Raw genomic sequence first — 21,824 nt, 5'->3', positions numbered from 1 at the left:
TTACATCATTATTTGGATCAAGGTTGTGTCTAATGATGCAGATAGTTTCATTTTGCTTAACTTTGCACTGTGGGTCATGTAACATTTTCACCTAATTGTGCTAATCATGAGTGAACACAGATAATTATTTCGGCATGAATAAGCATGTTGGTGGTGTTCTTTTAACAAATATGTTAAAATGACTTGTGGTGAATTAATCTTGTTCATCACATATTTAAGTCAGAGTTCGATTGAATTAGAAAAATGTAATTTTTTTAAATGTGGTCAAATTAAATTTAATTTACTTAATACACGAGTTAAAGAAGTTTGACTCAATCAAGTTAATTTATAATTCATTAACAATAATTTTGAAGTAAATCAATTTACTTAACTCATTGATCCATAATAGATCAAATTAGACTACAAAATTTTTAGTTCACAAAAAATAAGTTAGATCGAGTTAACTAATTTTTAATACTAAAAACCATAAAAATTCTTTTTAAAATCCATTTTTCTAGTTGTAATTTGTAATATGATCGATTATACTGCATAAGGCGCTGTTCCATGTAGAGCTGTGAGAATATTTACTAAAACTTTCAATTAATGAGAGACAATGTAACATTCTTTTGTCAAAAGAGATGTTTGGCCACCTGAATACAAGGATATGTTTGTTTACTTCTGTTCTTCAATTTTAATTACAAATTTGTCACGTTAACTTAGCCTTTTTTTTTATATTTGTACATAAAATAAAGTAAAAAAAAAAAAGGTTATTGTTATAGTTCTTGTGATTGAAAGTGAAAACAAAAAGTAATCAAACTTATAATTTATCATTTTTTTTCTCGTTATAATGAGTTGAACATAAGCAAGGTTGAATCTTATTTGTGAAGAACTTGAAAAACTATTACTAAAAGCCAACAAAGTAAACTTCTTGGATGAAGCTAGTTAATGGAAGTCAACATCATCTTATTAATGTGATAGAAAGAAGGCCTATCCGAAATGATGGCAAAGTTTGATCATATTTTTGGGCAATTATTGCAAATGGGCATTAAAATAAAAGGGAAAATAAATACAATGTTGAGCCAAAAAATAAAAAGATAAAAACTTTAGCTCATACATCATTTTCTTTTGTACTACAATTATACATATTTTTATTCTTGACTCCAAAGAGCTTCAATGGAGGCCAAGAAATTGATGGGTAGGAGCCATGTACACTCAACTATTGGTTATTGTTTAATTATTGTTAATTGTTAATTAATAAGTGGTTTATTAACACATGTAACATCACAAATAGAAAATAAATTTAGTGGCAATGAATTTCATAAACACAACATAAAATGCTTAAATTTTTTTAGGAGTTGAAAATATTGTAATTTAAATTAGGTTGGTGACTTGAAAAGAAAGTGTGTGAAAGGGAATTGAAAGAAGTTGGGTAGATATGTTACTTGAAGAACTAGAATTGAAACTTTGAATGACCAATCAAAATTGGCAACATGTTGCTTATTAGGTGGATATGTAGAGGAAAAGAACAACCTATAATTAACAAATAAAAAAAAAATACTTTAACCTTCTTTCTAACTTATTTGACTTCAATTTGACCCTATTTGGCATGTGGGGACATGAAATATTAATTATTCATATTTCTTGCAAAGAAAAACAATAACTTTCAATGGAAAATTGGATATTGTGGCAGCAATATCTTTTTTTGTTCAACGAAAAGTTGTTTTTTTTTTCATAAAAAACATTAATTAATATTAGTGTATGTGTACTAACGTTAATTTAGAGTGGAAGTGTATGAAAAGATTGATTGAATAATTTAAAATGTTATTAGTTGTTAAGATAAGTGTATTTTGGTTCCTTAAAAACTTTAGTTGTTAATATACAAATATATTTTTTTGTTGTGGAGAAAAACTAAATTCATTATTTATCTTTTCTTTTCAGTTTTACTATCCAGCAAACTTTCTTTCTTCTTGAGTAAAATTTGTTTTTGATCTTTTATTTTGTTAATCTTTATTCTAGGAAGGGTTTGATTTTACAATATTCAAACATAAGTGTCACTCCTGAAAATACATATAGTTCATAAATAAAATATTATTATTATTATTAGGAGTGAATAAAATGCACGATTCTACTCAGCTACTATAAAATTTGATTTAAATTATAAAAGTAATTTGATAAAACTTAATTCAATATTTGTTTAAATAATGAGTGTAATTTTAGTGAATTTAATAAAAATGAACACTTATAAATGACTAGAAGTTTCTGACTTGTTTGAATAATGATTGTAGTTTAAGTGAATTTAATCAAATTGAACACCTATAAATGGTCAGAAGTTTATAAATTGTTTAAATTATTATCAATAAAAAATTTATTTTAACATACATTTTTTAATATCATAACTCATAATTTATTTTTAAAAAAGTAATTCAGTTTCTAAAAATTAAAATAACAATTTAATTTATTTATTTTTAAATAATTCAATTATATAATGAACACCAACATTATGTATTGAGAATGATGAAATACCCTTTATTTCTTTTCCAACCATTTTCAGTTTTTCCATGTGAGAATAATTTCAATTCCAATAATTTTGATTGTAAATTTATTCTTATGCATTTAAAAGTTAGACAATTTTAATCTTAGCACTAACTTATAATGCAATTTTCAAGAGACATCATGTTAGAAATTTGTACAAATTAATGATCTATTAATTAACAATGTTTACAAATCAAATTCTTTAACAGAAAAGAAAAAAAAAATGCTTACATGATCTTGAAGCAATTTTGGAGAAATTGCATCTTCCATCTTCTTCTTCACCCTCTTTTGGCTTTGTTCATATTTTTCATCAACATCACAATTCTGTCTTAACCTAATTTTCAAACTTTTTTGGTTTCTCTTCCAATTTTCATTTCTTCATTTTCAAGGTTTTCCCTTTCACGATTTCACAATAACCAAAAGCAATTCATCCATCCATCTTCACATTTTCAACGTAAAACAAGCACACACCATTGCCTACAAAAAAGTTTCATCCACTAAATCTAACATTTAAAGCAAGAAATTCTCTTAAACACTCTTACTTGCATTTAGTTAATTTTGGTTTAAATTGAGTTTGAAACTTGAATATGGATTCTCTTTGGCAAATTGAAGAACCTATTTTCTTGGGATAATTTGGATTTTAAATTATTATAATCTTAATGAATCTGAATTTAAATTATTTTTTAGACCTTGAATTATTATTATTTTATAGCACTCGATTTTATCAATAGTCATAATATATTATTGTATTTATGAAAACAAATTTGACAACAATTTTTTTCTTTAGAAAAAGGAGAATAAGAAGAAAAGTAAATTTAAGGACATAAAAAATAGTTTAAGAGGAATAGTAATTTTAATAATGACACTCAATTATTTTATTCATAAAAATCTTAATTATAAATATATTAAAACTTCATTTATCTTCTCTTTAACCTTTTAAGCTCATCTCTCATTTGTTTGATAATTAAAGACCATTTATAGATTCACGATTGAGAGGTCTATATATTCATCCGATCAGAGTAAAGAACAAAGTAAATTCACTTTTTACCCCTTTTAAGGTTGTTTTGTTCTTTGAGTTTGCATGTGGAAAGTAATGCAATGCATGTGATTCGAAGGTGCTCAAAATAAATCTTTGTTGCTTTGTGATTATGGTAATATGTTTAGATAGATTTCTAATAGGGGTTTTATTTGTCTAGTTTGGTCAACTTGTGATAAATGAAACTCTAAAAAGCAAATGTGAGTTAAATGATTGTTTAACCAACGTAAGGAAATCTAATCTTAATTCTTACAATTTTTTTTCAGGGTTAAGTATGTTTTTAGTCCTTGAACTTTGGCCAAAAATTGAGATTCGTCCCTAGTCAAAACTTTGATAAATTTCGGTCCCTAAACTTTAAAAATGAATGAATATAGTCTTTTTAACCCAATTACATTGACTTTTTTCAACATATGGAATGTGTTTCATGTTAATATTGGAGTTGTTTATGCTGCTTGACACATTCTCGGCTCAATATTTACTAAGAAATGCGTTCGAAACCTAAAAAGAAATTAACAAAATTGGGTTAAAAGGACTATATTCATTCATTTTTAAAATTTAGAGACCAAAATTCATCAAAGTTTCAACCAGGGACGAATTTCAATTTTGGGTCAAAGTTTAGAGACTAAAAACATACTTAACCCTTTTTTTTATTTGTCTAGATGGATGGTTGGTACATTGTGTTTTTTACCTTAAATTTGGTATGTCACCTTTGATTGATTTATTTGGTTAGATGTGTGATAATTGAATGAATGAGAAAATTGTATTACATGATTGAGTTTGACATTTGAGTGGTGTTTGAGCTTAACGTGTGAAGTTCTGTGATATAATGTTCGTAGTTATTGCTTGTATGGTTGTATTTGGGATGGTTGAGAGTTAACAATTGAGATTGAGTAATTGGCTTATGAGGGAACATTTTATACATTGTTTTGGTAATCAATTACAAGTTAGAAAAGCAGTAAAATTGACACATAAGCCAAATGCACAAACCAAATTACTAATTCTAATTGAATTTTGGTGTGGCATTAGGCGCTAAAAGGGTATCGACGACGCTTCGGGCTGGGCAAAAATAACCTAACTACACTGAACTATAGTTAATTTAATTATATTAAACTAAAACTAACTGAAATAGAAAAATTGAACTATAATATTTATTAGTTTAAGTTTTGAAAAACTGAACCCATAACAGTTATCTACTCACATAACTGCACTTTTTTTCTAGTGTTGTAAGCGGAACTGATTCCTATTACCCATCACAGCCCAGTAGTCTTGTAACACTTGTTTTAGCATAAACTGAATATTTTTCTTTTTACCATATTATCCAAATTTATTTTTTATATACCTAACTAAACCACCATCTCAATTACAATGAATTATTTACCACCCGAATTTAGCTATTTGGTTCTTTTCCATCAATTTAGAATTAGGTTTGGTATACATGGATTTTTCTTTTTTCTAGTTTAATATTATTAAATTTTAATTTTCATATTTTGTAAGAATAATACTTTTTCTTAAAGAAATTGATATTTGAAAATAGTAATATTCTTTCACAAATTGATTTTGGTTAATACATTATTTAACGTATATTTAATTTATTGTGTTGATATTTTAAACTATTAATTAAGTTGTCAATGAATAGAATAATTATAGAAGAATATAAATATGAGTATACTCTAACTATAAATAATGAATTCAGTAGGGGTGGTAATGTGGGCCGGGTCGGCCCGCATAAGGCCCACACAACGCGGGCTGGCTCGCCCCACACACTTTATGCGGACTGCAAACACTGGCCCGTCCCGCATATTTCTCAGTCCGCAGGCCCACGAGATGGTCCGCTTTTTTTTAATTTTTATTTTTATTTTTATGATAAAATTTTCAATGTTTAAAAATTGAAAAACTTTAAGAAGTTCACAAAATTAAGTAAAGACTTTGGGGAATTGGATATAAATTGATAATTCAACATTTTCATCATATTCATATTATGACATACACAATGTATTCTTTAAATTTTAGCACATTAAAAAACACATAATACTTGTCTTTTCCAGTTATATAAGAATTTGAAACGCTAATGCAAGAGTCCATAAAAAAGTAATTAATATACACAAGTGTAAGTTTTTTAAAAAAAATAAAATTATATGGGCTTGCGGGCCGGCCTGCGACCCGCACAGGCTGCGGGCTCACTACCCTAGCTCGTCCCTCATTTTTTTGCTAGCCTGCGGGTCGGCCTGACGGACCAAACCCTAATTGCCACCCCTAGAATTCAACAACAATAATAATAAGTAATAGTAATATATTTTTAAAAGGATGTTTATAAAATAATTACCACTATTAGTGAGAATTCAAATTTATTTACAAAGTAAATATAATAAAATTAATTTTTATTTATACAAAATTAATAATACACTTACAAATATATAAATATGATATATTTAGAAACAAAATTGTAAATATATTATGTTTTTAAGAAAAAATGTAAAAATATAAATTTAAGTCATATTTTTTTATTTAGTTTCCGATTTAATTCAGGTAAAAAATAGTGTATTTTAGTACAAAATTAGTACAATTCAATTCAAAATAGTACAGTTCGGATAAAAAATAATGCAGTTCGGTACAAAATTAATGCAATTTAATTCAAAAACGGTTCAAAAATAGTGCAATTTAATTCAAAAGTAGTGCATTGAGTTCAAAAATAGTGCAATTCAGTTCAAAAATAGTACATTTTGAAAAATAGTTCAGTTTATAACAGTTCAATTCAGTTCATATTATAATGCAGTTTAGTTTAGTTCAGTTCAATTCAATTTCTTAAAATAAAAAACAGTCCAATTCAATTCATTTGAACTATTTTTCAGTTCAATTCAGTTTAAATGAACTATTTTCTAGTTTAATGCAGTTTTTAACAGTGCAGTGCAATTCAATTCATTTTGGTCAGTCCTAACTATGCTAGTTGGAATATGGTCAGTGAGTTCTAAAGGTAATAGCACCAGGCACCACACTGAGGTCATTGGACACTTACTTGACAAGGGCTTTAGGGCTCTAGTATAAACTTGTTTGTTCCTTTATCTTTCTTTCTCTATTCTTTTTTATCCTAATAGTTTAGAAAAACTCAACACTTAACATCTCAAATGTACCTTGTTCATTGATTAAAAAATTAAAAAAAAATTAAATTAATTTGTAGTTGGAGGTTATACCTTAAAAATTTAAATGAGTAATTTTTTTTAAGATATGATGTTCTTGAATTATTGCTATTGGCCATGATGAAACTTATTTATCATAATTAGCCATTACAAAAATAATTTACGAGTACTCTATTAAAAATAAAAATAAAACAAAAAAAAAATGTGTATATATAAATATTGGATTTTATTTCATATTACATTTTCGGTATTTGTCTCACTTTTCTATGTATGAAAAACAAAATTTTATAATTTCACCATAAATAATTGTTCCCAATAGGCTTCTTTCATCGCTAACATGGTAGCAATTTTTTCTGGAAATACATAACAAATTAATGTTATGAATAATTCAATAAGTAACCAGAACCGATACATCTACCCTCACCTTTTTATCCGTTCCAAATGTATCTCTTATCCTTCAAGGACAAATTGGAATTACATTCTATATGCCTCCGACACTTCTACAAGTGAATCACTTTCTTAATTTTTTTGTCGCTTGAAGATTAGTAACTAATAATTAATTTTTTTCTTAATTATAAATAACTAATACTCTTTTTCGTACTAGTGTAGAAAGTGTAGTATGTAGTATAATTAAGTTGGTTATAAGACATGTAGTAAAAAAATTATAAATATATTTTACAATATTTAATGACGTCTATATTACATATTATTTTTCTAAGGAAAAAGAGTATTATTTATTTACCAACTTAAATTATTGGAAGCATACAAAAAGCAACTTTAATAGGCATATAGAAAGTAATTTTAATTTGTCCTTGAAGGACGAAAGGTGCATTTGGGGTGAACAAAAAATTGAGGACAGAGTACCTGATCTACGAAACATTACTAAATTATTATTCGCATCTTTATTTTGTCATGTGTTGACCCAAAAAACTGCTGCAAAGGCGAAAGGATCATACGTATTCGCATCATTAATCATAATATATAATTTATTTATATAAAGATTTCAACATCAATATTTCTGAATTATTATAATTATTTTATTTCTTAATATATAATGACTGAAAATTCATTTTATAATTATTGTAACCATTTCATTATTTTGTTAATAAATTAATATTATCATTCATCTATAACAATAAAGAAGATTCTTTTTTTTTTCTACATTTCATAATACCCGTTTTACCCTTAATTATTTTATAAATAATTTACTTTTGATCATTTTTCTACAAATCTCTTTTGTCTTAAATTATTATTTAATTATTTTTACATATCTTTTTTTCTTTTAATTTTATATTTAATAACTATTTTAAAAATTATATATTTATTATTAATCTTAAATTTCTTAAAAATTAAAAAATGCGAATATTCAGACGACGCTGTCGCACCTATGTGTTCACTAGTAATTATAAAAAGAATTAGTTACCTGAAAATTTTAACTTTAAAATAACGTTTATATAACAATAAAATAACGTTTATTGTTATAAATATATAACGTTTATTAATATAACGTTTATATATATTTAAACAATAAAATAATGTAACTCCAATACATTGTATATTATATTATAAATTTGCAAGGTTACAAATATAATATTTTCATATAATCATTTTCTTTTACTCAAAGCTTTATTCTTTTGTGTATATTTGCACGTATGGATATGTGAAAACGCAATTATTTTTTTTGAACAGATGTACATTTATTTGCAGGAACTGCAAAATTCCTTCCATATTTCATCTTTGCTTGTATGTCATGATTTGAGAGTATTATAGTTAAACTTACCAAATTAACCTTGTAGTTGGTGTAAAACTAGTATTGGGTGAGAATATTGGATGGTGTGTGAGTGGGAGCGATGTTACAAGGGATTGTGTACTGGTTACATAACTGCGGTGATGTGTGTATGTCATTGGTTACATAATTGGTGCTGATGTAGTGTGAAAAGCGACACCGATTACATAACCAATGTTGTGTAATGTGTGTGTAATAATATATATATATATATATATATATATATATATAATCAAATAATAGAAATAAATAATATATAGTAATTAAATATAACAATAAATTATAAAAATAATATATAATAATTAATAATAATATTTCAAATAATAGTAATTATTATAAAAATAATAATAATAATTTAATGTAATTTATGTTTTTATTAAAATTTATTAAATAATATTTTTAAAATTTAATGTTTTTGACTAATCAAAAAATTATTTCATACATTTTTATTATCAAGGGTATTTTACTAATCTTCATATTCTATCTATTACAAGTTTTTTTTAATCTATCACATTACCACTAACTTTCACAAAAATCATCTTCAAATTCACTAATTTTACCCTCTAAATCCAACTAAAAAAACATATTTATTCACTCAAATTTACATAAATTCATCTTCACACTTTCTCACAAATCCATCCTACTAAACAAACACACCCTAAGAATGTGTACCACTAATTTTCACAAAAATCATCTTCAAATTCACTCATTTTACCCTCTAAATCCAACTAAAAAAACATATTTATTCACTCAAATTTACATAAATTCATCTTCACACTTTATCACAAATCCATCTACTAAACAAACACACCTTTAGGATGTGTTCCTTTGAGGAATGGATATGGTGGAGAGTTTGAAAATGAATCTGTGTAAATTTGGGTAAATAAATTTTTGTGCTTTTTTGAGTGAACTTAAAGAGTAAAGTGAGTGAATTTGAAGATAAGTTTTATAAAAATTAGTAAGAAATTTAATTGATGTAATAGATAAAATTAATTGTTAAAATAGATATAAATATTAAGTTACCATAAAACTCTTGTGTAAAAAGAGATTGATTTTTTTAATTGATGTTCTTAAAAAAATTAAAATAATTAATTTGAATTATAAAAAGTATTAAAATTATATGAAATTTTAAAATAAAAAAATTTAAATTTTTATGAATGTAAAAAAATTTAAATTTTTATGAATGTAAAAAAATTTAAATTTTTGTGAATGTAAAAAAATTTAAATTTTTATGAATGTAAAAAAAATTATACAATTAATTTTAAAAAAATTTATACAATTAATTTTTAAAAATATTATACAACTAAATTTTAAATAAAAGTTAAAAAAAAAATACAACACACACACACTTGCACTGACCAGTGTGCATATCCTAGCACTATGGGACTTCATTCCCGCCACATAGCACCACCTCCTTCACCTAAGTTCGCCACCACAACCCACCACCTCCATCCTCTTCCTCCCCACCACACTGAAGCACCTCATATTCTTCCCCTCCCCTCCATGGATGCACTCAACAATCACACACGGTTATGAATTCTTACACTCATGACATATTTTTTTGTATGAAAAACAAGAAAACAGAAGGGTATTTTCAGAAGGGTATTTTCATAATGTCCCTCACATAATACGAGTATCACCGCACTTTTGCAGGAATAAATTAAACCATCCATCTCCAAATTCGCTCTCTCACATTGCTTCAAATCGCACAAAAGAAACGGGGTCACACAACTGAATTCACTATCCCAAATTACTTCACACACTTCCAACCACTCAAAGGAATACTGCGTTAGGGTTTATGACTATATATGCTCACACTTTCTCTTACCTTAATCATGTCTGCTATCATTTGTGTCTTAATTTTGTTTTCACGTCTTTGATTATTAATATATTTTCTTTTATAAACTTGAATAAATTTAATAATGTTTTGAAAATAATAATGCCAATACTTTTAATTTTGAGCAGTCGATAATATAATATGAAAGATGATAATGTGAAAGATGATTATGAAGATGATCGAAAATTCTCTTTGAAAATGTTGAGATACTTATTATAGGACATGGAGATGATAAGAAAAAGTTTAAAATTTGTACCAATGTAAAGAAAAAAATACAGGAAAGATCATGTGGTCTAATGAAAGATTATTAATACCATGGGATGCCTGGGATGGAAACCAAACGTATTAGGTCAAATGGTGAAATGGTTAATTGAATTATCTTAGTATAAATATCGAATACGAGCCTTGCAGAGTGATCAAAGGTGAAGTAATGTCAGACTTCACTGCAAAATTGACTTCACCTCCTTTAGAAAAAGAAGATGAATCAAGGTGGATCCTATATTTGAATAACGGTCCACGACCAATTCAAATTTAGACTTAATGAAAAAATAAAATTGTAATTTCTCAGTTTTATACGAGACTCAAAAGCTATCGTTATAGAATAAAAATTTCATCTTGCTACTCGATTACATAAACAACTCAAATATACCTATCTATATTTTCATAATCAATAAAAAAATCATTTACAATATAAATACAAACTAATTAAAAAATAATTCGTCAATTCCATATGGACTCAAGAAACCATGGAAAAATGAATAAAAAATTCATCTTGAAACTGAATTATACCGACAACTCAAACATCCAACCGAAATTTTCTTTGTGAATAAACAGACGGTTCAATTTCATTAAGAGCATGCGCAATTCATTTTCAGGATTTCTAGAAACAATGGACTGGCTCAGGTCAAATAAACAAAGTTGACGGCTCAGACTCTTCTAATCTAACGGGTCAAATTTTCTGTTGAAAATTAAGAAAAAAAAATAGCACGTAGGGAATCATAGTTACCTGGCTTGATGACGGTGCAACGACGAAGAATACGACAATAAAGATTGCGCTAAGAACCAAGTGAGATCGCGATTATGTCGAGAGAAGATGACAAGAAATGTTAGATTAGGGTTCTTCATCTTCTGAACACTTTACCAAAGCATGAAAAATAAAATAAGTAATAAATATGTTACACGGGCCTGGATAAAAAGCCCATGTCTTCTTTTTTATTACGGTTTTTTTTTTTGTATTTCACTTTTTTCCCCTATGTTTTCTATATATTCTATTTTAAAAGGCATCGCATAAATAATATAGAATTCGTGTGCTTTCATTTGTTTAAGAACATATTCATCAAACGCTACTCATATTACTCAGTAGAATTCTATAATTTATTAATTATTATTTTACCATAATATTCTTAATTATTTTAATATAACAAAGTCTTGTGAATTCTTCTCCTATGGAGATTAGATAATTGAAAATTTCAGTTTAAAAATTAAAACCCTGTTACTACTATTCTTCTCGTGTAACAGATACACATAATGATGCTAGTGAATGAAACTCGTCTTCATGATTAAATCCACTGATATTTCTGAAAAGCCAGCATGAGTTTCATTTCTTTCGGTACAAAGAATAAGAAAAAATGTTTCAGGAATAAAATACAGATACAGATACAAATACAAATTGTGTACAATTTTTACAAACACTGCCACCAAGTGAAAATATTTGATGACCCCTGGAACTAATAAAATGATCCTATTTTTTTCAATTATAATAACCTAATGATACAGATAAAAATGAGATTGTGTAGGGTGACTATGAGCAACTCAAAAATCTAAATGCAAACTCCATCAACAATGGCAAAGAAGATCATGCAGCTACACCAAACTTCATCTGCAAATAAATAATTTTATGGACAATAGGTAGAAGAAGAAGCTTAGCTAGCTGGCTTTCTGCTTGGGATTGTCCTTAGGTTCTTGCAACACAAATTCAGCATACAAATCTTTCACTGCAATCATAACTGTAGTAATTAATGGCCCCATGATAGCTCCCTGCAGAACCAGATAAACCACCCTTTCGTCAATGTAATGATTTGATGTGATACCGTAAGAGAAATTTATCTAACCAAAGTACCTTATAGACTGAACCAAACATGATAAGAAATGAAACAAACATTGAAAGTAAAGACTCAGCAGGAAAATTCAAGTCTGATGATGCCAAGGATCAAGATTCCTTACAGTTGGGTATTGACCATTTGAAACTGTTGAATGAATATTGGAAGATTCATATTTTATCTTTGTAAATCAAACTTAAAATGCTGATATAAGATTTGAACAATCTAATTTTCATCTAATGGCACGAATTCTTCTCTGGATTCTGACCCCTAACAAAGAAAGATAATACTTGAAAGAGAAAAACATAACCCAGAAGAATCAAGAAGCTTTATACCAATTGTTGTTCATTGAACAGTTCAATAGATGGATGTGCATTGGCACGTTATTTTCAAGAGTGGCAAATATAAGTTTAGTTTGGAGAAGATCAAATCAACTTAATAGCCACATTTTGAAGCTTAAAACTAGAATTTGAATCAAGTTATGCAGGTAAACCAGTTTTCTATTCTAAACCAACAATGTCCAAAAGAAACAAGTTAACATAAAAACTAAAACTAAAGAGCAATTTTGTTATATGCAGAAACAAGCATGGAAGAATTGAAATTCAGCTAAACATGAAGCATCACCAGTGAGAGACTGATGCTTCAATAATCATCAGAAGACTAAATCAAGGAGGGTAAAAAAATAATTACCTCCAGAGCAGATGGAAACAATGTCATTCCACCAATTATGCTTAGCCCAGTGAGGTATGCACTATTCCCAGGCACGTCTAATAGAATCTCTGATGCTCCATAGTCCATGAGAAAAAGGTGAATAACAGACAACACAATGGCCATTATGTATCTGCCTTCCAACACCAATTGCAAGGCTGCTGGAATTGTTGCAAGCCAAGATGGAAATATTGGAAGGAGAGGACTTATGAATGCAAGCACGGTGGACATGTACAAGAAATGTATTTTGTTCAACCTAAACAAAAGCCAAGTAAGACACCCTTGAAAAAATGCAATCTCAGCAGTGGACAAAAGCACTCCTGAAATAGCTTTATCCAAAACCTCAACACATCTGACCCTAGCAGCATTTGAAATGGGAAGCATGTACATCACTTGTTCTGTCACTCCACCACTCTCTGATGTGATGAGGTAATACAAAACCCAAATGAACACCATTGACTGAGACACAAAATTGATAACCTCAGCAGCTCCAGAGATTATAGAATTGGCTATGGAAAACATAAACTTTGAACTGCTGCCAAGCACGGTTCTACTACTAGCGAAAATTTGCCGAGACACATCAATTCCTTTGAAGGCAAACCCTTTTGCCTTTTCAACCAAATCCTCACGGGTGATCACAAGCTCCCGAAAAATTGAATCAACCTCTGCATAAATATGGCCCCATTCGCGGTTCCTAACCCTGGTTTTCAAGCTCAGGAACTTCTCAGCGTACGGTGAGGGAGTCATAAGGGCTTTGGATGGCACTGAGGAGTTTCCCTGATTAGATATCACAAAATGCTTAATGCCAGAGACAAATTCAGTCATGTTGTACTGCACGGCCAACCCATCTATCTGATCAGAAACAGTCTCATATACCTTTGTAGTGTAACTATCCACCATCCCAGCAACATCATTCTCATCCATCCACTTCTTCACACCAATCTTCTCAGCATAATTGCTCTCCTCCACATGCAATTTCAATGATATCACTGCGTCTTTCCCTTCAACACCAATCTTGTAAGAGAAGAAAATCACCCCACTCAAAAACCCCACAATCATGCCAACAATGAGTCCAACCGCCACAATAATCTTCAACCTCCTCAGTATCCCTCTGGTGAAAAAGGCACTAATTGCACTACGCCTGAAACTAAGGCTCCTAAAAGAGGACAAAGTGTGCATAGTGGAATCCACATTGTTTGAACTAAACAAAAATCCCAGAATAAGAAGTGACAAAGCCCCAAACCCTCCAAGCTTCTCATAAGCAATGATGAAAATCCCGAAAGACACAAGCAAACGAAGCAGCTTCGAGAACCCACTACGCTTCCTAGAGGGGAGGTTCTGCTGGGGCTTTGGCGTCCTCAAAACGACTCTGAAAGAAGCTTCACGAATCTCAACGAGTGTGCCAACAAAAACCCTGAAAACAGCAACAGGAACAGCTAGAACGGTTTCTGTGAGACCCAATTGGAGTGGTTCGGACCAAAATGCTACGAGGGTCTGCTGAATGCCCCTGAGGGGAATAGAACACAGCACGGCCCATTGCAGAGGTCTCAAATACTCTTCTAGAAGCTTGGAGAACGTGTAGAGAATAAAAATGGCGAATGCGAGACCCGCATGGGCCATGGCTATGTAAAGGGCCAGCCGCACCTGGGCATCGCCGGAAAATGTGTTTTTTCCATCTGGGTCACCGCCGGATGACGGATTGGACGGCGCGTGTGAGGAGGGAGAGGGCGCGTGGGGTGTCTCGGGCGGCGCGTGGGGAGCTGGGGCGGAGGAGGGGTGGCGGGAGGAGGCGGATCGGAACATGTCCTGCCATGCCGGGGAGGTGGAGGAGGGTTCAGAGTATGGAACAAGTTCCATGGATGGATGATGATGTAGCAGAGGTGACAGTGTTTGCCAGTTATGAACTGACAGAAGAGAGAGAAAGCAACTCAAAGAGTTTTGACTAAGAGAGAGGTATGATGAATGAGTGGCTTCATGTTTTTTTAGTGTTTTTTTTTTTTGTTTTTGTGTGAGAAAATAGGAAGGTGCGTGGATTTAACGAGAACAAGAAAAAATAGAATGATATAGAAAGAATAATTGTTCATCAAATATCAGAATAAATCCTCTTTTGACTTTTCTGTCATATGTTTCGAATGAAAGAAAATGGAAGAAAACAAAAGATAAAAAAAATTATCGATTTTTGTTATTGTTTGGTATAACTTAAAAAGAGCAAGAAGAAAGAGAAAAAAAAAATCACTCTTTTATAGTTTCGACTTGCGAAGAAAAGCCACTTTTATTATCAAGATATAAATTGGTTTTTTTCTTTGAACACTTAAAATTCTTATTAACAAATTTATGTTATTATATGTTTATATTTTTCCTTCATATTTTTTCTTACTAAATACATCAAAGAATTATTCCACTTTTATTTATTCAATCAAACATACAATAAACCTTTATAACATAAAAGATATCGGTGATAGGTCTATGTTTTTAAATTCATATTAATAACTTTTAATATAAGTTTATCTGAATTTTTTTTTTCGTTATGAAATTTCATAATGAAACTTATAAATGAAATATTATTCGGTGAAAAGGAATTAAATGGACACTTAATTGAAAACTTTATGTACATATATGTTGAACCTTGAAACTAGTACTTTCTTATTTTATGCTAAATATGAGGCGTATCTTCTCGTGTAAATTTACCCTCATTACAATATACTATTTATTATCAATAAAAAGTTTGATTGTATTAGTAAATAGTGAAATATCATTTTTTAATGATTTATTTACTCGAAATTAAATAATAGTATAAAGTGTGTGTATGTATAAAAGAATATATATTTTGTTCATGAATGAGTTTTTTATTCTTTTGTACAACAGCTTGTGCAACACTCACTTGACCATTAGTTGTTTACTGTAACAAACAAGAAATTGAAAGCTCCATTTTATGTTTAGCAAACAAGTTTGAGAGTTTTCTTCTTCTTTTTTTTCCAACTAAACAGCAGTAATTGAGTGACTTTGTATTATTCATTGTTCTCTATGGTGGTAAGTTTGTAACATATATTTCAAGCAATGAATTCCATCATACATTAGTTTTTTCTACCAACAATTCTTACACGAAGACACAAATAAGCCAACAACCGAAAGATTAATGCCATAGCTAGCAGAATCCACACTTCTTTCAATCCACCCTTCAAGTTTACACTGTCAAATGTTGGAGAACTCTGCAGGGTCCTGCACCCTCCCTTGCTTCCACAATCATATAACTGGTCTCCAGAATACTGCACTTTTAGAAGAAGCCTAAAACCATAGTACATGAAGGATAAATACTTCAACCATCTCATGAACTTTGGTATGTGCTGCACAATGGAAATGAATGTGAATGATCGATCACTCAAATAAGGATAAATATCTGACTAAATTAATTGCAGAACTTGAGTCCTAGTTTTGTCTCCTTTTATTAGTATTGTTGCTACTTATTATGGGAAAAACATTCATACCAAAATAAAGTGATTGCATATACCTGGACATAGTAGCCACCTGTGAGAAGGAATAACATTAGTAACAAAGTAGCAGCAGCACCTGCTCTTTTAACACTCATAACTGCAGCTCCAAACATTTCGCCTGCCCCCTGTTGACATAATTGTGGATGGTAATGAATGAATGATTGATGAACCACTAACTCATCCATTGAGTACTTTTAACACACAACTTACTTGACTTGTTATAGCTATTAACAGAATGGTTAATAGTGTCAAAAAGAAGGAAGCAACAGCTCTGTTAAAGCCAGCCATGAAGTACAAGATGAGCATGAAAAAAGTAGGATAGAAAATGGTGGCCACCATGTCACATAGAGTGCTACATGCATAGTATACACTTAATCTGTACATGTCAGCTTTATTTTCTTTTACCAAGTAGTACTCTTCAAATGGAAAGACATAGACTGCTGCAAAAATGCATGAAGATGTCCAGAATATACAGATGTAGAATGCTAAACCAACCTGCAACATAAGTTGTGATTAGAAACTTGATATTGCAACATGAGATAAATAATGGCATGGAAATTACCTGATCTCTGAGTCCAGCTTCAGTATTGATTGAAGATTTCCACCAAAGGAGCCCCAACAAGAGTGCAATCCCAAGTGCTTGAACTATTCTTAGCTTATCAAAGTATTCCTTTCTTCTTGCTTTGTATGTTCTCTTGGAGAGAATCATAAATTGGTCCAACCAACTACATGTCCACTCCATCTTAACCTGAATTGCTAGTTGAAGGCGTTCTGGTGTGCTTGCTACTCTATGGTTCTGTTCTTTTTCTTTTGGCTCAAGTAGAGATTTGTATGTGCGCTGTAAATACTAACAAAGTGAAGAAACAGTAAATAGCAAGCTGATAAGAGATGAAAATGTGTACATAAACATACGTCTGAGGAAAATCCTACTTCAATAACAATTTTTGATGGGTCAGAAGATTCTTCATTTTGAAAGATATCTGGTGGAACACTTATGTCATTCACTTCTCCAGTTGCCAAGTCAAGCAAGAACTCTGCAGGATTCATCGGTATTTGAGGGGTGAATCTCAAAGATGAGAAGTACTCCATTGTTTCCTTAGCTTTTCCATAGTAAACAGGATAGCCTTCTGATATCAGAAGTAGTTTGTCAAACATGTGAAAGATTCTACTCGATGGCTGGTGTATTGTTGTGATTATGGTCCTTCCAGCCTATAAGTAAATCAGATGTGACTCTCGGCATTCGGCATATATATTCATGCATTTAGGTTCTATATCTGCATTTGAACATTTTTGGCATAATGGAACATGATTAAATTTAGTAATACATACCTTGGCAAGTCCTTGAAGAGTGAGAAGGAGTTTGTTTGCTGAGGAGGAATCAAGCCCAGAAGTTGGTTCATCAAGTAGCAATAGTGAAGGATCAACAAGAATTTCAGAGCCTATGCAGGTTCTCTTCCTTTCTCCTCCTGATATGCCTTTCAGATATCCTCCAGCTATTTTTGTGTGGCGACATCTATGGTTATGCAAGAGATTATATAGGGAAAACATTTATGTCTTTCAATTGAAGTAAACTCTCTCTAATTTTGTCATAAGCATATATATGGTGCAAAACACACCTTTCTAGGCCTAGCTCCTTGATGGTGGTATCTACTTTTGCATACTTCTGCTGCTTGCTCATACTGCCTGGTAGCCTCAAAAGTGCAGAGAAGACTAAAGTTTCTTCAACTGTTAACTGTGGGAAAAGCACATCCTCTTGTGTCACAAACCCAATCCTAGCAGGTAGGGGAAAAAGAAAATAACAAATATTAGCACACATTCATCTTCTATGAAAGTATCAAGAACATGAAGTAACACATTCAGGGAGTTCATGCATTCACAAATCAGATAATTGGAACCATTAAATGAAGATCAGATTACTCATATTTTATCTCAATTAGTTCAACTTAAGATATGTATCTTAACTGTGAACTTAATGATCTTAATCTAATGCTTCCAATTGATGTGTGAATGTAGGGATTCCATTTCTGAAGTAACATATATGATTATGATAACCACTTAACCTCCTCTTGAGAGCTGGATTGAAACGAACATCATTGTAAGTTACTTTTCCCTTTACATTCTCAACTAATCTTCCTCCTATAACTCTCAACAAGGTTGTCTTCCCACTACCAGAAGGACCCATCAATGCAAGAATTTCACCAGGGCCTATGCTTCCTGTGATGCCCTTCAAAATTTTCTTGTATCTATCTTCTTCCACAGTGAGGTGTTTGGTTACCTTTGACACCATTGACTTCACAACGTTACCTGAGCCTGCTTGGCTATTTCTCACCTTATACTCCACATCTTCAAACTGCACATGAGAAAGGAAGAGTAAATAATTTCAATGAGTTTGACTAGTGCAGTTATGGCTTACCAACACAAGCAATGATACTTGTTACTTGATTCTAATACTGGTTCGTCCATTTGCAACAAAAGACAAATACAAACACAAAACAAAAGAAGAGGAATGCAGGTAGCACATTCTCCTAAATACACTTTTTAACACATCAGTTGGGGGTTTAATCTCTAAACAGTCAACACACTACTCTAGAAAATAAACCAGAGATTAATTTCTATGCACTGTCATTCAATGAAAAACAGTGCCAAGTATTGGCTTTAAGGTAACTACTATAACAATCAACAAACTTAAAGGCATACACTATTCACTTTTCAAAAAATTACTGTGTCATTTTGTCCTACAACTTAAAGGCATTGTTTCCTAGTACCTTGAGAAATATGGGGAGGGGGCGATTTTGATCAAAATTGGAATCTTCAGTGTCTATATCAATCTCTGAGTACTTATTCTGCAGATATGTCTGAGACATGAACTCTCTGTGGTGACAACATTCATTGTTAATAATGGAATCAACTATTGGGGGTGACATGGGCATGTCCACAATCTCATCCTCTCTCCCAATTTCCATGATCAATGAAGTCTAGGAACTGAGTTTTGATGTGTTGAGTCAACTGCATCGAACCAACAATCATGGGTATATATAAAGGGAAAATTTTGGTTTGTGTGACACAAACTTTTCATGACAAGTTGTTGGTGTGTTCTATGTAGTCCTAGTATACATGCCCTTTAACCAATATCAAAAGTTTTCGGTGTGTTTTCAACCATTATGATATGCATAATAAGAAAATGAAGAACGTTTGGTTTGAGGAGATTCTGAACATTTAAAATACCCATTTCCTTCAATTTTTCAGCATTCCATTAATTAGGTGCACTCACAGGTTTGCTTTTCATAAAACCATTGTTTCACAAAGAAATGAGGACAAAAGAATGTGAATGCAATCGTTGAGCCTTTGACGGAAATGTTATCTTCAAGAATCTTTCTCTTAGGCAACGTTAAATAAAGTGAATTTTACGTTAAAAAAATAAAAGGTGTTCTGTTGTCTAGTTTGAATATATATTTTTTCTCTTATTCAACCTCTTAATTGGAAACATAATAAAATTACAAAGAAAAATCAAAGTTATTGATCTCTTATATATCATATCATTTTATTCATTCTTAAGTATCATGAGTATACTTCCTTTAAGAGAAACATAATAGTTTAATAAAAAGGTTCATTTTATTGTTTCAAAACTATAATTCGTACAAATACTATTCATTAAAACCACATTAAAATCAAATGATGTGTTGTTGTAAAAGCTTTTTCTCATATTGTTCCATGAACAGAACAACAATATTTACACAATCATAAAAAAAATATCTTTATCATTATAAATTTTTTTCAGCACTTATTTCTTGTTTATTTCTCATTTTTTTCATGGATTTTATTTTTTCTCAACTCCTTTTTTTTATCTCTTTTTTTAGCTTTCTATTTTTCATTTTTCGTATTACATGTCTTTTCCGATACATATCTTGGTTCTTTCTTTCCTTTCCTTTTTTATTTATCTTATTGAGATATTGAGATTCTCTTTTTAATTTTATAACCATTTGTAAAACAAAAATATCAATAAACTTGTGATATGCATAGTTGAGGAGCAACTCTAACACGAATTCTTGCCACAAATCCAAAACATTTAGAAAAATAAAAATGAAAGAAAAAAACTTATTGAATATTAAGAGTCGAAGATAATACTAACTAATGAGAAAATAGCTGAGGTAGGAATTGCTTTATTATTCAAGTTTGAGAAAAAAATATTGATATCATACTCTAGAAATATAAAAATGTTAGTGATATTAAATCATAAGGTTGATCATTACATATTACCCTTGTAAGATGAAATCTAATACACTTATCATTGCATTGTGAGTAAAAAAAATAAGTAAGTTGTCAATTTTACTTTTAAGATGAAATCTAATACACTTACCATTGCATTGCAAGTAAAAAAAGAAGTAAGTTGTCAATTTTTTGTCTAAATTAGTATATCTTGCATTACAAAGCACATTCCAGACAACATTATACAAAATTTTCTAATTTCACATAAACTTTTATTGAGTAGTCTTTAACATTACCTTTAATTCTTATTAAATGCACCATTATTTCTTATAATAAGATAAAAACATAACAAATTATAAATAAAATTGATTCCTTAATATCATCTAATTGAAGAATTATTTATTAAGAAAAATGTCTATAAAAGTTATTTAATGAAGATATATTTAAGAAAATTTCTCAACCTCTTATATGTTTGAACATATATTTTTCTCAACCTCTACCGATATTATTTATAATATGATAATTAATCCTTTTGATGAGTTATTTTAAAACATGACAATAATAAATATAAACTATCTACAAATATTACAAATTCATGAAATTAATAGTCATATTACAAGATCAAGAAAGAATCAATTGACATTCAATGAACTAATTGATTAATTCAATCAAAATATATACACTTATTATGCACACTTTAACTACTATAATCTAGTAGAATAATATATTTTGATGAATAAAATAAAAAGTTGTTTATTTTACAAAAAGAAAATAATCGATGTCTAATTTTACTTGATGAGTATTTTAAAATTTGATTAATAGTTAAAAAAATAAATATTGTATTATAATGCATTTTATTCACCATAAATTTTAAATATAACTTGTATCTTCAAACTACTCATTTCATTGGAGTTATATAAACTAATAACTTAATTTGTATAGTGTGAATACTAAAATTCATCTTTTTGTTTTATAATAAAATAAAACCTTTGATCTATCAGATATGGCACGAGAGA

The 21,824-nt window shown here is 29.9% G+C and overlaps 2 protein-coding genes across 2 annotated transcripts; both read right to left on the bottom strand.

Moving 5' to 3' along the window:
• Positions 1 to 11,856: 11,856 nt before the first annotated feature.
• Positions 11,857 to 15,115, bottom strand: LOC114188159. Its single transcript, XM_028076710.1, has 2 exons — positions 13,094 to 15,115; positions 11,857 to 12,341 (listed from the first exon to the last, which is right to left on the bottom strand). Exons 1-2 carry the CDS (start codon positions 14,966 to 14,968, stop codon positions 12,231 to 12,233), a joined length of 1,986 nt encoding a protein of 661 aa, XP_027932511.1. The 5' UTR covers positions 14,969 to 15,115; the 3' UTR covers positions 11,857 to 12,230.
• Positions 15,116 to 16,185: 1,070 nt separating this feature from the next.
• LOC114186783 (ABC transporter G family member 26-like) lies at positions 16,186 to 19,565 on the bottom strand. The gene is made up of 9 exons (XM_028074798.1): positions 19,368 to 19,565; positions 18,663 to 18,952; positions 18,219 to 18,374; positions 17,932 to 18,115; positions 17,533 to 17,811; positions 17,165 to 17,449; positions 16,813 to 17,097; positions 16,620 to 16,727; positions 16,186 to 16,455 (listed from the first exon to the last, which is right to left on the bottom strand). The coding sequence occupies exons 1-9, from the start codon at positions 19,563 to 19,565 to the stop codon at positions 16,186 to 16,188; spliced, it is 2,055 nt and encodes a 684-aa protein (XP_027930599.1).
• Between the last annotated feature and the right edge of the window lie 2,259 nt (positions 19,566 to 21,824).

This window comes from Vigna unguiculata, chromosome 6, assembly GCF_004118075.2.
Source record: "Vigna unguiculata cultivar IT97K-499-35 chromosome 6, ASM411807v1, whole genome shotgun sequence".
Classification (NCBI taxonomy): domain Eukaryota; kingdom Viridiplantae; phylum Streptophyta; class Magnoliopsida; order Fabales; family Fabaceae; genus Vigna; species Vigna unguiculata.
Note: the sequence above shows the minus strand (reverse complement) of the source record. Positions and strands in the feature narration are given on the sequence as shown.

Excerpts from the sequence above, each read along its gene's own strand:
- LOC114188159 (XM_028076710.1), bottom strand. The coding sequence starts at position 14,968 with ATGGAACTTGTTCCATACTCTGAACCCTCCTCCACCTCCCCGGCATGG. Across the intron at positions 12,342-13,093 it reads TGTTTCCATCTGCTCTGGAG|GGAGCTATCATGGGGCCATT; the intron begins GTAATTATTTTT and ends CTGGTTCTGCAG.
- LOC114186783 (XM_028074798.1), bottom strand. The coding sequence starts at position 19,565 with ATGGAAATTGGGAGAGAGGATGAGATTGTGGACATGCCCATGTCACCC. Across the intron at positions 18,375-18,662 it reads AATCCAGCTCTCAAGAGGAG|GATTGGGTTTGTGACACAAG; the intron begins GTTAAGTGGTTA and ends CCTACCTGCTAG. Across the intron at positions 16,728-16,812 it reads TAATAGCTATAACAAGTCAA|GGGGCAGGCGAAATGTTTGG; the intron begins GTAAGTTGTGTG and ends TTATGTCAACAG.